The sequence below is a fragment of the Heloderma suspectum genome, chromosome 1 (genome assembly GCF_057233095.1).
Source record: "Heloderma suspectum isolate Gila_16-S chromosome 1, 16-S_ref, whole genome shotgun sequence".
Taxonomy (NCBI): domain Eukaryota; kingdom Metazoa; phylum Chordata; class Lepidosauria; order Squamata; family Helodermatidae; genus Heloderma; species Heloderma suspectum.
In genome coordinates this window covers 8,459,090-8,470,103 of record NC_139458.1, presented here as the reverse complement: position 1 = coordinate 8,470,103, position 11,014 = coordinate 8,459,090, and the positions used below count along the sequence as shown (strand labels likewise).

At 54.3% G+C, this 11,014-nt stretch overlaps 1 protein-coding gene across 1 annotated transcript; it reads left to right on the top strand.

Moving 5' to 3' along the window:
* Window positions 1-468: 468 nt before the first annotated feature.
* BMP4 (bone morphogenetic protein 4) lies at window positions 469-6,399 on the top strand. The gene is made up of 3 exons (XM_084826466.1): window positions 469-784; window positions 1,925-2,355; window positions 5,148-6,399. The coding sequence occupies exons 2-3, from the start codon at window positions 1,932-1,934 to the stop codon at window positions 6,002-6,004; spliced, it is 1,281 nt and encodes a 426-aa protein (XP_084682592.1). The 5' UTR covers window positions 469-784; window positions 1,925-1,931; the 3' UTR covers window positions 6,005-6,399.
* Window positions 6,400-11,014: the final 4,615 nt, after the last annotated feature.

The following is an 11,014-nucleotide window of genomic DNA, read 5'->3' as shown; positions in this document are numbered from 1 at the left end:
ACCTCGCCTTTGCTTTAAGACTAGCCATGCAACTCTGTCATGAATCTCCTCTTTGCAAGCTGACCCCCCCCCCCCAGACCATCTCCTGCCCTGGTGTGCATTTAGAAAAGAGATGGACTGGACTGGACAGCTCCCCCGGCCCAGCCCGCAACACACGATTGCCTTTGAACAGGATCTTGCAGGACTCCCGGAAGGCAAAGGTTGCACTGCCATGGAGCAGGCTTGGACGGAACATCTGGAAAAGCCCCAGATGTTCCATGCGGACTCCGCTAAAGCCAAAGGGAGGCCTTCCCATTGAGTACAAGGCTGCCCTGCGCAAGATCCTGTGCCTGGGGGGGGGGGGGAGGGGGAGAGAAAGAGCGAGCGAGCGAGCTCCGGAGAGATTGACAGAGGCCAAGGGGTGGGACATCCCCTCACAAATCCCGGGACCGGGAGGAGGAGGAGGGCGGAGCTTGTCCTTTGCTGATTGACAGGACGGTGCGAGGAGTGACTTCTCGGATCCACGTGACTCTCCCCGGGGCTGGAAGAAAAGCAGAAGGCAGCCTGCTTGCGAGTTTCATTATATTCAAATATATGCATTTTCCAGGAGCCACTCCGGAGCACCAAGACGCGGCGATCGCTCCAGCCAGCAGCGCCAAGCAGCAGCCCGCAGCAGGAGCAGCAGCAGCGAGCGCCTCTCCGCCAGCCCGACTCCGGATTGCCCCGCGTGAGCTTTTCCACGAGTCCTGTTCCACACTGGCTGTCAAGAACCATGGACTGTTTCTATCTGCCTTGCTTTCTGTCAGTGAGTAGAGCTTTCTCATTCCTTGTGACTCCTTGTAAAGCAAGTACTGATACTCTTGTTAGCAAAAGATTCGAAGCGTGTGTGTGTGTGTGAGAGAGAGAGAGAACGTCTTTTGTTGCTGTGGATTCTCAAATGTGTCGTTAATTTCTTCCCCACCTGAAAAACTCATGGTGTTCAAGCTGCTTGGGGGAGTACTTTCGTTTCAGCGCCGTGCACACTTACTCGAGAGTAAGCCCCGTGGAACAAAGTGGGACTTACTTCCTAGTAAACATGCATAGGATCAGGCTGCATTTTTTTTTTTAAGAAAAAGATACGGTTTTCTCTCTCTCTCTCCCCCCCCCCCCCGTTTAAAACGTGCATCGCTTCTTTTTGTAAGAGATGTTGGTCAAAACAGCTTTAAGGCACAGGCGGGGGCCACCCTAGCCCCCACTTTGACCACCCGCTGCGATCCACAAAGCATTTACTCCGGAGAGGTGCTGGAGCAAACCCTCCCAACCCCCGCGGATGGAACTCTTCCCCGGGACCTAGTGGTTAGCGACTAAGCAGCCGGAAAGGCTCTTAGGACCCGACCCACACTCGCTTGGAAAAGCCTCTCCCGTTGACTTCGAGGCACCTCTCGGCGCGGAAGTTCGCTTAGCAATAAACGAGGCACCCACGTCCCCGCCTCGCGGTTTTTATTTATTTTCATGGGCCTTTTTTTGCTGTGTTTTGTTTTGAAAAACCCCGCTGGAAGGGACTGACCGAGTTTTACGAGGTGGGGAAAAGGAGGGTCCCTTCTCCAAAGACGGATTTGGAGAACGTTGCGCTCACGAGCGTGTGAACGTGGGTGGTTTCATGGTCGCATTTTCCAGATAAGCAGAGACTTAAAAGCACAGGGGGGAAAGGAAGGGGGGCATTTTATCGTAGCCCCCCCCCCCCAATAATCGGGTGTAAATGCAAGATCGCCCTGCACGGCGTTTTGGTGGCCGCCGCTCCTTCCCCCCCAGCTGCGGCGCGCGCGTTTTCTCCCTTTCCAGAGGAGAAGGGAAAAGCAGCGGCGAGGGTTTCGGTGTCATCTTTGACCGATCTTGTTTGCTTGTCTGCTCCCGCTCCCTCTCTCCACCCCCCCGCCTTCCTGCCCCCCCAACTCCAACCCCCCAGAGACACCATGACGCCTGGTAACCGAATGCTGATGGTCATTCTACTATGCCAAGTGCTGCTAGGAGGCACTAACCGTGCCAGCCTGATACCCGCCGAGACCGGGAAGAAGAAAGTGGCCGGCGACCTGCAGCAGCAGCAGCAGCAGCAGCAGCGAGGCGGCGCGGAAGGGGAGCGAGCGGGCGCCTCGGCGGCCCCACGCCGCCCCTTCCCGAACCATGAGCTCTTGCGTGGGTTCGAGGCCACCCTCCTCCAGATGTTCGGCCTCCGCCGCCGGCCGCAGCCCGGCCCCGCGGCCGTCATCCCCGCGTACATGCTGGATCTCTATCGCCTCCAGTCCGGGGAAGAGGAGGAAACCCTGCAGGATCTCAGCCTCCAGTACCCGGAGAAATCCACCAGCCGAGCCAACACAGTGAGAAGTTTTCACCACGAAGGTTCGTCGCAGGACTGGGGTGCTTCTCTCTCTCTCGCTCTCGGTGTGCGCGCGCGTGTATGTATATCACGGGGCACAGAGTCACGGCTCCAGGCACGGAGGCGTGCAAGACACAGTTCGGGAGGTGGGGCGTGCGCGATGAGGTTTCAGCATTGCACCAGAAAAGGGGCCGTGGGATCTGACAACAGCCCCCCGCCGGTGCACCCCCCCTTGGGGCTTACTTCCGAGTAGACAGGCCCGGGAGACCCGAGCTGCAGGAGGATGCATTTAGGCAAAAGGCGTTGCTTGGAAGAGTCATAGGTTACCCTGGGGGTTCGGTGGGGTGCGCCAAGGGCCCCCCCCCCGAACGGGTTCTTGCCTCTTCCATCCTTTGTAGCTTTCCTCCCTCCCTGTAACTTTTGCCCAATTTCCAGCATCCCTGTGAGCTTTGAATAGGATGGATGTGGACTGAAACTGGTTTCAGGTGGATTATTCCAGAGTGGACCTACAAGGAGGGACCTGATGAGGGTACTCCCTCCCCACCCTCCTCCTCCCTTTCTCTTACTTGCCCGTCTTCAGCACTGCCCTCAGACTGAATACTTGGGGGTCTATCCCGTGGGGCCATTTCTGCACTGGCACCGTGACTGGAGGACACGTGTTGACATGGCAAAAAATGGCCCATTGGTTGTGGACTTTTTTTTTTTTTAATGCCAAACGGAAACTTCTGCTTGCTTTACTTCTCTTCAGAGTGGGAAGCAGACCGTAGAACACGTTGTATGATCACGAATGATGTAGACTTTGTTGTTCTACAATTAGTAATGATTAAAGAATAATCCTTTGGTAGAGCATTGTGTGTGTCCAAAAACCTAAGGAGCTCTCTCTCTCAGCATTCCATCAGACAGCAGCCACTCCAGATTTCACTCCGGTTTTGTTGCTCCCACCCCCATCTTGCTCCGCCTTCCTTTCCCGGCCCAAACTTAGGAGTTTATGTAGAAATATCCATGCCCTCATGTCCACCGCCTTTAAAAACAAAACAAGACTGCTCCCGCTTGTTCTTTTGTTTTGGGAAGGGGGGGAGGGAGATTTCTCTTTTTAATGACCGACTTGAATTGCTACAGCTGTGCCTGTTTGGAACAAAAAAGGCGAGAGGGTTTATGTGCAACTGGATCCAAATGTTTCTTAGCTAGTGTTTGTCTCTTCTCCCCTCCCCTCCCCCAAAGAAAATTCAGAAGTTTTAACCTGCTAGAGATGCATGGTGACTTACTCTGGGAGCCTGAGTTCAGCGAGGCTTGGAGGGTGTGTGTGTGTGTTTGTGTGTGCTTTGTATGCATGAATTTCCAAAGCAGGACATTCACGCATAATTTAAAGGGGAAATGTAGCCTTAAGACACATCTGCCTGCGATGATGTTGTTGTTGGTCGAAGGGCATCTGTTGCAATCCACAATCTCCTTTCTCTGGAGTATGCCTGTTTTAGTCCACCGAACTGCTCCTGAGTGTAACGTTCGTCGTTGGTGCTGGTGGAAATAACAAAAAGACAATCTTGTGCGGGAGAGAGCGAGTGACCGCATGCATGCATGGGGAGATCCCATCTGCTAGACTTTCGAAGGAAGGGGGGTGTTGCACTCTGCTAATGCAAGGGCGACAGAGGGGGAGAAGGATGCGGGGATGAGAGAGGAGCAAGTGGCCGGATGACCATGCAAGCAGTACAGGGCTGCGAATCCCTGGTGCACAGGCTTGAAATCCAGTGATGGTGAATTTCACGGCGGCTTACACTGCATTTGTTTTCTGAATGAAAAACCTCTCATTTCTCTAAAAACCAGACAGAGAGAGGTGCCAGGGAGCAAGTCTTGCTGGGAAGCGGGCCATCTTCCGGGGAACTCTTGCTCCTGAATCCTAAACCCTTTTTGTCGTCCTTCCCTCTGTAAAGCGCTAGGCACGCGGTTGGCAGCGATGCACAAACCGAACAACAGAGAGCGACGTTAATGGTAGCGTAGGTGGGGGATTAAGGCGAGGGATTGGCGCTCTGCACATGCTCCGCCATGAGGTACAACTGGAGGCCGGGGCTGAGCCCTGGCAGCGCATAAATCCAGCCCAGACAGCAGCAGCGCGTCGAAGATCTTTCATGGGGGGCGGGGATGGAGCGTGGAGGGAGGGTGTGTGTAAAATAATGGGAGTTTCAAGTGCGAACTCTTTGCCCCAGAGGTTAGTTACCTTGCATCCCAATCCAGTGCATGATAACGGCGAGGGAAGCCCCCCTGATTCCAGCGGGGTGTACTCCTGAGTAAGTGTGCATCGAATTGCGGACCCGCTGCAGCCCAGGCCGCCGGTGTCAGAAGACGCCAGCCCGGCCGAGCCCCGTTTTCTTCCCGAGTAAAGCGTGCGCAGCATTGCGCTCGAGACAGCTGCCCTATGCCCAAGGTCGGTCCCTCCGACCTCAGCGGGACGTCCGCGCCAACAGGCATAGGATCGGGCTGCCCGGCTGCAGTCCTGGGCAGGTTTGCGCCGGGCGGGCACCCCCTCCCGGCCGTCGAGCGGCACGTCCTTGCGCGGATGGCGCGCGGAGGCCTTCCCGGGGGCTGTCGCGGGAGGCGGGGGCGGCGGCAACGGGAGGCGCGCGGCGTGGCCCTTCCGGGGCGCTGGGCCACGACCGCCCCGCCTCGACGCCCGGGCGGGCCGCGCCGCGCCACCCTCCCCGTGAGCGCCGGCGCGGCCAGCGCCGGCGCCGCCTGCCCTGCCCGGACTGGCCGAGCGGGCCGCCGCCGCGGTTGGCCGCTCGTCCGCTGACGTCTCCGTCGCCCGTTTCTCCCCCTGCAGAGCACCTGGAGCACGCGCCCGGGCCGAGGGGCGCGCCCGCCCGCCTGCGCGTCTTCTTCAACCTCAGCAGCGTGCCGCCCGGCGAGGCGATCTCCTCGGCGGAGCTGCGCCTCTTCCGACAGCAGGTCCGCGAGGAGGCGGCGGCCTGGGAGCGGGGCTTGCACCGGATCAGCATTTACGAGGTGATGAAGCCGCTGCGAGGCGGGGACTGGGTCACCAGGCTGCTGGACACCCGCGTGGTGCACCACAACGTGAGCCGCTGGGAGAGCTTCGACGTGAGCCCCGCGGTCCTCCGGTGGACGGCAGGCGGGCAGCCCAACCACGGGCTGGCCGCGGAGGTGCTGCACCTCCACCCCGCGCAGACCCACCAGGGCAAGCACGTCCGGATTAGCCGCGCTCTACCTCGAGGGGGCCGCCTGGGGGCCGGCGACTGGGCGCGCCTCCGGCCCCTGCTGGTCACGTTCGGCCACGACGGCCGGGGCCCGTCCCTGCTCGCGCGCCGCGCCAAGCGCAGCGCCAAGCCCCCGCGGCCGCGCAAGAACAAGAAGAACTGCCGCCGCCACACCCTCTACGTGGACTTCAGCGACGTGGGCTGGAACGACTGGATCGTGGCCCCGCCGGGCTACCAGGCCTTCTACTGCCACGGCGACTGCCCCTTCCCCTTGGCGGACCACCTCAACTCCACCAACCACGCCATCGTGCAGACGCTGGTGAACTCCGTCAACGCCAGCATCCCCAAGGCCTGCTGTGTGCCCACGGAGCTCAGCGCCATCTCCATGCTCTACCTGGACGAGTACGACAAGGTGGTCCTGAAGAACTACCAGGAGATGGTGGTCGAGGGGTGCGGGTGCCGCTGACGGAGGAGGCGGCGGCGGAGGGAGGCAGCGCGGCCCCCCGCGCCGCCCTCCCGCCTTTCCCCCTGCCCCCCCCCGCCGCAGCCCACGGGCACGGGAGAGGGGAGGGGAAGGCCTCGCCCCCCCTTCCCCCGATTCCTGGGATGGGGCGCCGGTCTTTTATTTTGAAAGGAAAGGAAAACCACCACCGCCCCGTGACTTCTCTTTCTCCGGCACACGCGCAGACAGGCGCGCCAGGAAAACCGAAGGAAACTCCCTCCATCCGTTCACCTTGACCTTATTTATGACTTTACGTGCAAATGTTTTGACAATAATGATCATATATTTTGACAAAATATATTTATAACGACATATTAAAAGATAAAAAATAAAGTGAGTCATTATTTTAAAGGTAAACGCAATATTATTATTATTATTATTATTATTATTATTATTATCATCATCCTTTGTTTCGGTCTGAAAGTGGGTAGGGGTGGGTTGTTTAGCCTTTCTTTCTTCCCTTGCCCCCAGGCAGCAGTAGTAATTCCCCCCACCCCTGTTGTTTTTAGATTGTCTTAATTGCTCAGTCTCCTGCCAGACCTGTCCCCAGTCTCTTGTGAATGCAATTTGGGGAATGGTTAGGCTTAGACGGCCATCCCCCTCCCATAAATGCAACCTCCTCTCCCTCCACACCTCTCTAACTTTTAGCATTTGTCTTTAAATGAGGATTTTAATTGTTGCTTTGACTGATTAGCTCCACCCCTGTACACAAAGGCTCTGTGTAATTTCCAATATTTGGCAGAGAATGAGGGTGGCAGGACTCTGCTCTGCTTTCCTGTTTTTGAAGTGACCTTGGCTTGGATCCAGATTTAGTCTTACTTAGAGTAGACCAGTTGGGATCAATGGGACTTTAAGGTAGTGATGACCACCTGAAGTCCCATATATGTATCCAAAATTATTCCTAGGCAGCCAATAAGGATGGAACCCTTCTTGATTTCCATGGGTCTACTCTAAGTAGGACCAAATCTGGATCCAACCTCTGCACTCTCTCTCTCACACACACACATCACACATCTCTCCACTGTGCATGTGTGTATTTGTGATCTGCCTTCTGCATTACTGGGAATGCCCTTTGCCTAGGCCACGTGTCTCTCGAGTGTCATTGACTCAAGTGGTCCAGGCAGCCTTACAAGCCAACGATGCTGACATAACTTGAACTGAACCCAGCAGAGCTCTGCTGATTAAACTTTTTGGCCCAGGGACTCGGTTTGAGCCAGCCCAGAGCCTATTCCCAGCTCAGCCATGGAAAGCGTGAATAATCTGAGTATATGCAAAATGCATTTCTGTCACCACCAGGTCACTTTTTAGACACCCCCCCCCCAAACTGGGGGCCAAGGCTCACACACCTAGGTACCTTTCTTCTTTAGAGTGCTACCATGGCTTTGTCTTAAAATGGGGTGGATTGGGTTGCCCCTGGGCTTAGATCCAGGGACTTTAGTTTCAGTGTGTTGTGGGTGGCCGCCTTTGCCTGTTCTCATTCTGTGTATCTCCAGCTTTTGCTTTTGGGTGGGGGCATGTTTGGTGTAGGTTTTGCTCAACAGATTATCAACTTTTTAAAAAGATGCTTGTTTGAGTTCCCTCCCATGGCTAATTTTAAAATCTCTCTCTCTCTCTCTCTCTCTCTCTTTCTCTCTCTCTCTCTCTCACACACACACACACATACACCTGCCTCTCATGGCATCAGGTTCTTTCCTTACTGTGTACATTATTACATGTCTAATTTCTGGGATAGAGGTCTACCTGGCAGCTATTTCTGCCTGTAACCCCACCTGGCTGTGAAGCCAGGCTGTGATTAGTTAGCAATGGGGGAGAGGACGGGCGGGGAGAGTGCAGGAAATACTCTGCATATGGTCAGGATCACTTTTCAGGGGTCATCAACAGTCAGGCCTGGGAACTTTGCAACCGATTTAGAGGCCAAGGCCTGCCTGGCTCGAGTGAATGCCATCCATCCAGCCTGGGAAAAGAAGGGCTGGCCTTTCCGATCTGCCTGTTCCTTTGCCCTGGAGCAGTGGGAGCAGCAAACAGGCTGGCCGGCCACACCACGCCAAATGCGCCCCCACCCATCTGGGAAGGACTGCCGACTTGCTAAACATTTGAAGTGTTTTCATGAAGGGGAGGAGAGAAAGAGAGAGATGCATTTGAAAAGCGGCTTAGAGTTTCCCTGGGGGAGGATAATGCTTAACCCTGGAGGGGGTTTCTTTCTTTCTTTCCCCTTTTTATTTTAACCCTCTCTTCCCTCTAGCCCTCAGGTTCAAAGCTATTAACATTTGGGGAGGGGGAAGTGAAGGGGCACTTTAGCTTGCTTCAAAGTGTGCAGAAGCCTTTGAAGATCATATCTGGCAATTATGATGTCCCAAGAAGAGAGGGAATTTCAAAAGAGTTAAATATGGATTGGAAGCTAAATGGCCATTTTCTTTTTTAAATGGCTTGTCCAGCAAGGGGGCAGCAGGTGGGGAAGAGGAAGGGGGGATCTTTCATGTGAACACAATAGCAAGTGAGATCCAAGCCCCGCTGTTCTTGGGTTTTGCTCCCAAGTAAACACGCAAAGGGGCATGAGGAACAGCTCAGCTGTTGTGCTCACCATCCGCCAAGAAGCTCTCCCGTGAATGCTTCATTGAAACAAACTGAGCAGGGTGGAGGGTCATGGCAGTGTGGTGTAGTGGTTACAGTGTCAGACTGAGGCTCGGGAGATCTGGGTTCTAGTCCCTACTCAGCCCTGAAGCTCCCTGGGTGACTCTTAGTCTAACCTACCTCGCAGGGCTGCTGTGAGAATGAAATGGAGAGGAGGAGGATCACGAATGCTGCCTTGGGCTCTGGGGAGGAAAAGGCAGGATATAAATGTAATAAATAACATTAAAGGCTGGGCCTGAGAACCCTCTTTTAGAAAATGATGGGCCCAATCCATTGTAATGATAAGGTTTTTGAACAGCTCTCTTTTGGGACTTTTGTGCAGGAGAACCTCTTGGGGGATTGTGTCCTAATGGTTTTATTTTTAAATGTGAGTCTCCTAAGCAGGTTAACTTGGAGGGAAATTCTCTCCCTCCAAGTTAACTGCTCACATCATCCAGCACTCTGCTGCCAAAATTACTGACCTGTCTTGTTGCTCTGACCCCTTCTTAAATCCCTTCCCTGGCTTCCTGTCCACCTCTGGATTCTGCACAAGCTTCTAGTCCTCATGCTTAAAGCTCTCCATGGCCTTGCCCCACCCCTTTATTTTCCTGCACTTATATCCCAACACTTCCCTTCCTGTGTCCTTTGCTCGTCCAGCTCCACCACTCTCAGCTGTCCAAAGGTCTCCTGTTCCTGGAAACCACTCCATCCATTTCCCTTTGCTGCCTTTATGCCTCGAATGCATCCATGCGACCTCCCACATTCCCTTTAACTCCCTCCACAAAACTCACCTTTCCCGGGAAGGCTTTGGACCTTTGCCTAGTCCCTCTACCTTCCCCAGCCTTCCCCAGTCTGGTGTCCTTCAGATATTTTGGACTACAACTCCCAACATTTGTGACCATGGGCCATGATGACTGGGACTGATGGGAGCTGAAGCCCCAAACATCTGGTGGGCATCAGATTGGGGAGGCTGGCCTTACTGTAACTAAGCCAAAGCAGGTGTAATTGAAAGAATCTCATGTTCTCCCCATTTCCCATGCCTCCATTTCTCCCTACTTCTTATTATTTCTGTGTCTGTTTTAGATTGTAAGCCCCTTGGGGCAGGGACCTATCATATGACTTCTTTGTAAAGCCGGGGATTGAACCTGGGACCTTCTGAATGTAAAGCAGGTGCTCTACCACTGCGCTACGGCCCTGCTCACTGAATGAGGTCCAATCTGAACATCAAACGGAGTGCCCAGGTGGGAGATGCTGAACCTTCCCCTTCCCTCATCCACATCCTAATGGTCTGTCACTCATAACACTTTTCTCCCAGCTGGCTCTGAGCTGGGACAAAAATGTATGGGCTGATGGAGTGTGGAGAAATAAGGCAGCTGCCCTAACCCATGTGCCCCTTTAGGTTAAAGTAAGATCCCTGTCTGCTTTATCCATGAACTGGGCAGACATATGAGAATACAGACATGGATTTCTTCATCACATCTAGTGTGGCCCTTAAAAAAAATAGTTAAAAGAAAATAGGAAAATCAGAAGAGCATGCAGGATCAGACCCAGGGTCCATCTAGTCCAGCATTCTGTTCACACAGGGGCCAACCATGGGGAACCCACAAGCAGGATATCCTGCCTCCCTTCAACAGCATGCACGGTGGTGCACATGCAGATCCTAGGAGGTTGCTACCACGCTCAGAGCTACTTAACTTCAGAAAGGTTGCTGCGTTGTGTGTACCTTTGTTTGCACCAGGGCTAGGTAACAAGATGCCCATGGGCACCCATCATGTGCCCTCAGACACCTTCCTTGGTGCCCCCAGAGGTGCCCTCTCCCAATTTTAATTTCTTGAAAACGGCTTTTTTTAAAAAAATGTTCTTACTGCCCGCTGGGGTGGTTTCAAAGCACAGTGAAGACCTCTGGCCATGAGCACAGCAGCCACACACTGCATGGGGGCACATGGGTGGTGAGAAATTGGTTTCTGTTGGCACAAGAAATGTAGGTTCTTGAGTGTGTTGTGGCTCAGACTCCACCTCTGCCTTGTACTCAGTCTTTGGGGCAGGTTACTTGTCCTTTGTCTCCTCCCCACCCCTGGTAGCTATTTTGTGGTGGTGTCCATTTTGTGGACAATTTCTCAAATTGCCAAATGTACCCACAGGCCCCCAGAGGCTGCCAACCCTGTTTTACACCCTTATTCTGCCCTTCTGGTTGACTGTATTCCACCAGTCATATATTTGGCCTGCTAAGTGCTAGAAAACTAAGTGCTGGGTGCAAGTCACACAATGGCTGTATATCATTACTGCCAGTGTCAGAGGCAGTATGCCTCGGTATACCCGTTGCTGGGGAACAACTGGGAGTGGGAGGGTGCTGTTGCATTCATG